Source organism: Physella acuta, unplaced genomic scaffold, assembly GCF_028476545.2.
Source record: "Physella acuta isolate Inbredline_101_S28 unplaced genomic scaffold, ASM2847654v3 ptg001119l, whole genome shotgun sequence".
Taxonomy (NCBI): Eukaryota; Metazoa; Mollusca; class Gastropoda; family Physidae; genus Physella; species Physella acuta.
In genome coordinates this window covers 201975-205000 of record NW_026732636.1, presented here as the reverse complement: position 1 = coordinate 205000, position 3026 = coordinate 201975, and the positions used below count along the sequence as shown (strand labels likewise).

Genomic DNA, 3026 nt, shown 5'->3' with positions numbered 1-3026 from the left:
GACAAAATATCACAGAACAAATTATCAGTAGCGTAGCGAGGGGGGGGGGGGGGCGGTGGGGGACATATGTCCCCGGGCGCCGAGCTTAGGGGCGCCAAAATGGGTTGGAAAAATAAATTGAAAGGTTGAGGGGATGCAAATTGAAAGTTTGAGGGGGTGGGGGTTGCAAATAAAAATCTCGAGGGGGGGTGCAAATCGAAAGTTTGAGGGGGGGGGGGTGCAAATCGAAAAGTTTGTCCCCGTAGGGTCGCTACGCCTCTGCAAATTATCTAGGACAAAATAACTCAGAACAAAATATCTCAGGTATAAAAATATCAGACAAGCTATACATAAAAAAAATAATTGCCGAACGACCCCCCTGATATTTCGTGAGGGCAACAAAAAAACTTTATTCCCGTCGAAAAAAACCATTATGCTAGTTAAATAAGTCAAGAAAGTAAACAAAGACTTCGTCATTACAAGGGAGGTAACCTTTTAAAATAAATATTTTTCAAACAATTTTATACAATTTTAAACACAAACAGAAAACGACAAAGTATAGTATTCATTTGATTATAATTTATGTTAAGTATTTCAGTTCTAATTATAGTTCTAATTATGTTTCAAGTAATAGATTTTAAACATTCCAGCATATTGTAAAATTGCTGTTACTTTCTAATCTTAAGCTATCCATATCAGCCAATCACTTATTAATTTAGCATTCAAACTCTCAAAAGTTTTTTGAAAACTTAAGCGAAGCTAGGCAGTGTGTCTAGTCTAGGAAGAAAAAGATGATGAAGATATACTTAACACATACTGCTATTTTCGTCATTTTTCGTAAGTTTACGTAATGGTGCATCACGTGATATGCTCAGTGGCTTTTGGTTGGTTTACTTTGTCACGTGTTCGTTTCCAGAGCCCTTGAAGCGTTTACAAGTTGTGTTGAGAACACAAAAGCTCAATGTGACAATGCGACAACAGTAAAAGACAGAGTAAACAAAGTGCTTCTCATGACTTTGTATTGTAGCCAAGCCGGAAGAAGAGGTGGTTCAATGGTTTTCATCATCAGCGTTATTGTCGTTATCATCATCATCATCATGATTAATATCATTATCATCATCATCATCATCATCAACTTCATCACCGCTACCATCATGATGATCATTATTATCATTCTTTATCATCGCGATTATCATTATCGTCATCATTATTATCATTACCATCATCATCATGATATTTGTCATTGTCATCATGTTCCTACTTTTCATTATAATCTCCATATTACCATTATCATGATGAACATTTGCAGCAGAAGAAACAGCATTATCATAATTAAAAATATAATTATTTAATCTTCTTCTGATTTAGCTTCTGATGAATTTCAATCACAAAACTGTTCGAGCGACAAATATAAACAAGATATCCTCTCTACAGCTGTCGACTACTGCACTTTCCATTTAAGAGAACGCACTACAGCCACCTGTTGGTAAGATATTATCCCAGTAAAATATCGTGTACGTTACACAATTCATAATGTACATTAAAATACATTAACTAGACATAAATACAAATTAGAATACAAGATAATTTGAGGGCTGGTGATCAAAGTACACCTGATTTTTATTACCATAACTGTATCCATACCATAACATATACTCACGATCTTCCTTTTCGGACTTCGGATGCTCACGCCTAGAACGTTTGTGAAATGATCAGGTAACAACTGCCGACAACATGACTTTCGACGAAACGAGCCCCTTCAATAGAGACCACGACATCAAAGCACCGCCAATACTCGGCTCCTATTGCACTCATAGTACATTTTTAGCACAGCTAATACTCGACTGCTGTTGCACTCGTAGTACATTTTGATGAAATATTTTGTCGGGAGCGAAAATGTTGTTATCATGGTCTTTGTTTTAGTTTAGTTTATCTAGTCCCCACTTTCACTAGCCCTTTGAAATTGTTTTTTTCTGGACCATTTTTGTGGCGATTTGGTCTATTCTGTTTGTCAAGGCATAGGTTTTGACAAGAAAGGTGAACATAAGCAGTATGCAAATTACTTCCTCCTCCAAAATACAGGTGGGTCAAGTCTACATCTTTCTGAAATCGACTTCACATTTTTGGTTTATCGCTGTTGTGTAGTTACAGAGTGGAATTTCAAAAACCTTTAGAATGCAATGATTTGATATCATTTTCTCATAAAAGAATATTCTAATAAATTTTCTCTCAACAAACGAGATGTATTGTCACAAACTTCTCTATTTCTATAGCCCGCTTGCACAGAAAATGCTATTCCCCTTTACGAATATAAAAATACGTTTAAGTGTATGAATGCATTCAGGGGAGATCACTCCCACTTTATTGTACAACATGAAAGTTGACATTTACACCATTGTACAAGATTAAACTAAAACATTGTAGAATATTTTATGCTTGTTGTTGTTTACCAGCCATTTGACTACGGTGAGGAACTGTATGCGAGCTCACGCACAAGGCCTGTGTGACGAATTTGGCGGGGACGTTTATGCAACTGGACAAGCAATCTATGAATCAAGTCGGTTCACTGACCTAGTCTGCGAGCTTTGAAAAAAAAATATAACTTAAGAAATATGTCTTGTTTTTAACAATCCTTTTATTAAACAATAAATGCAATAACTTTGAGTTGAAAAAATATCTTAGGCTACATTGAGCGCAAATAAGTAAAATAAAACATGAATTTACAATGACAGCGCTGATGCGAAAAAATATCTAATTAACTATACTAATTGTTTTAATCAAATTTATTTTCCGGGAAAAAAATAAATATTTTGTTTTAAAATACATAGATTTTATTTCTTATTCTTATGTTCTTGTTTTGTCGAAATTCTTATCAATTAGTGATGGGGCTTGGGGAATTACATCAAACACATCATATAGCAAGTCCAACATGTGTTCTAGCTGCCAGACGAGTCTACTAGTGCTGGGGTTTGAGGGATGACAGCATCTACACACAGCAAGTCCAACATGTGTTCTAGCTGACAGACGAGTCCACTAGTGCTGGGGTT

At 35.8% G+C, this 3026-nt stretch overlaps 1 protein-coding gene across 1 annotated transcript in view; it reads left to right on the top strand.

The window, feature by feature from the left end:
* LOC131955972 (uncharacterized) overlaps positions 1 to 2767 on the top strand; it is a 4214-nt gene extending 1447 nt beyond the window's left edge. Inside the window, exons 3-5 of the mRNA XM_059320308.1 lie at positions 896 to 1023; positions 1348 to 1465; positions 2433 to 2767. Coding sequence (XP_059176291.1) covers positions 896 to 1023; positions 1348 to 1465; positions 2433 to 2568 — 382 coding nt within the window. The 3' untranslated portion in view covers positions 2569 to 2767. The remainder of the gene's footprint in view (positions 1 to 895; positions 1024 to 1347; positions 1466 to 2432) is intronic.
* The last annotated feature ends 259 nt before the right edge of the window (positions 2768 to 3026 follow it).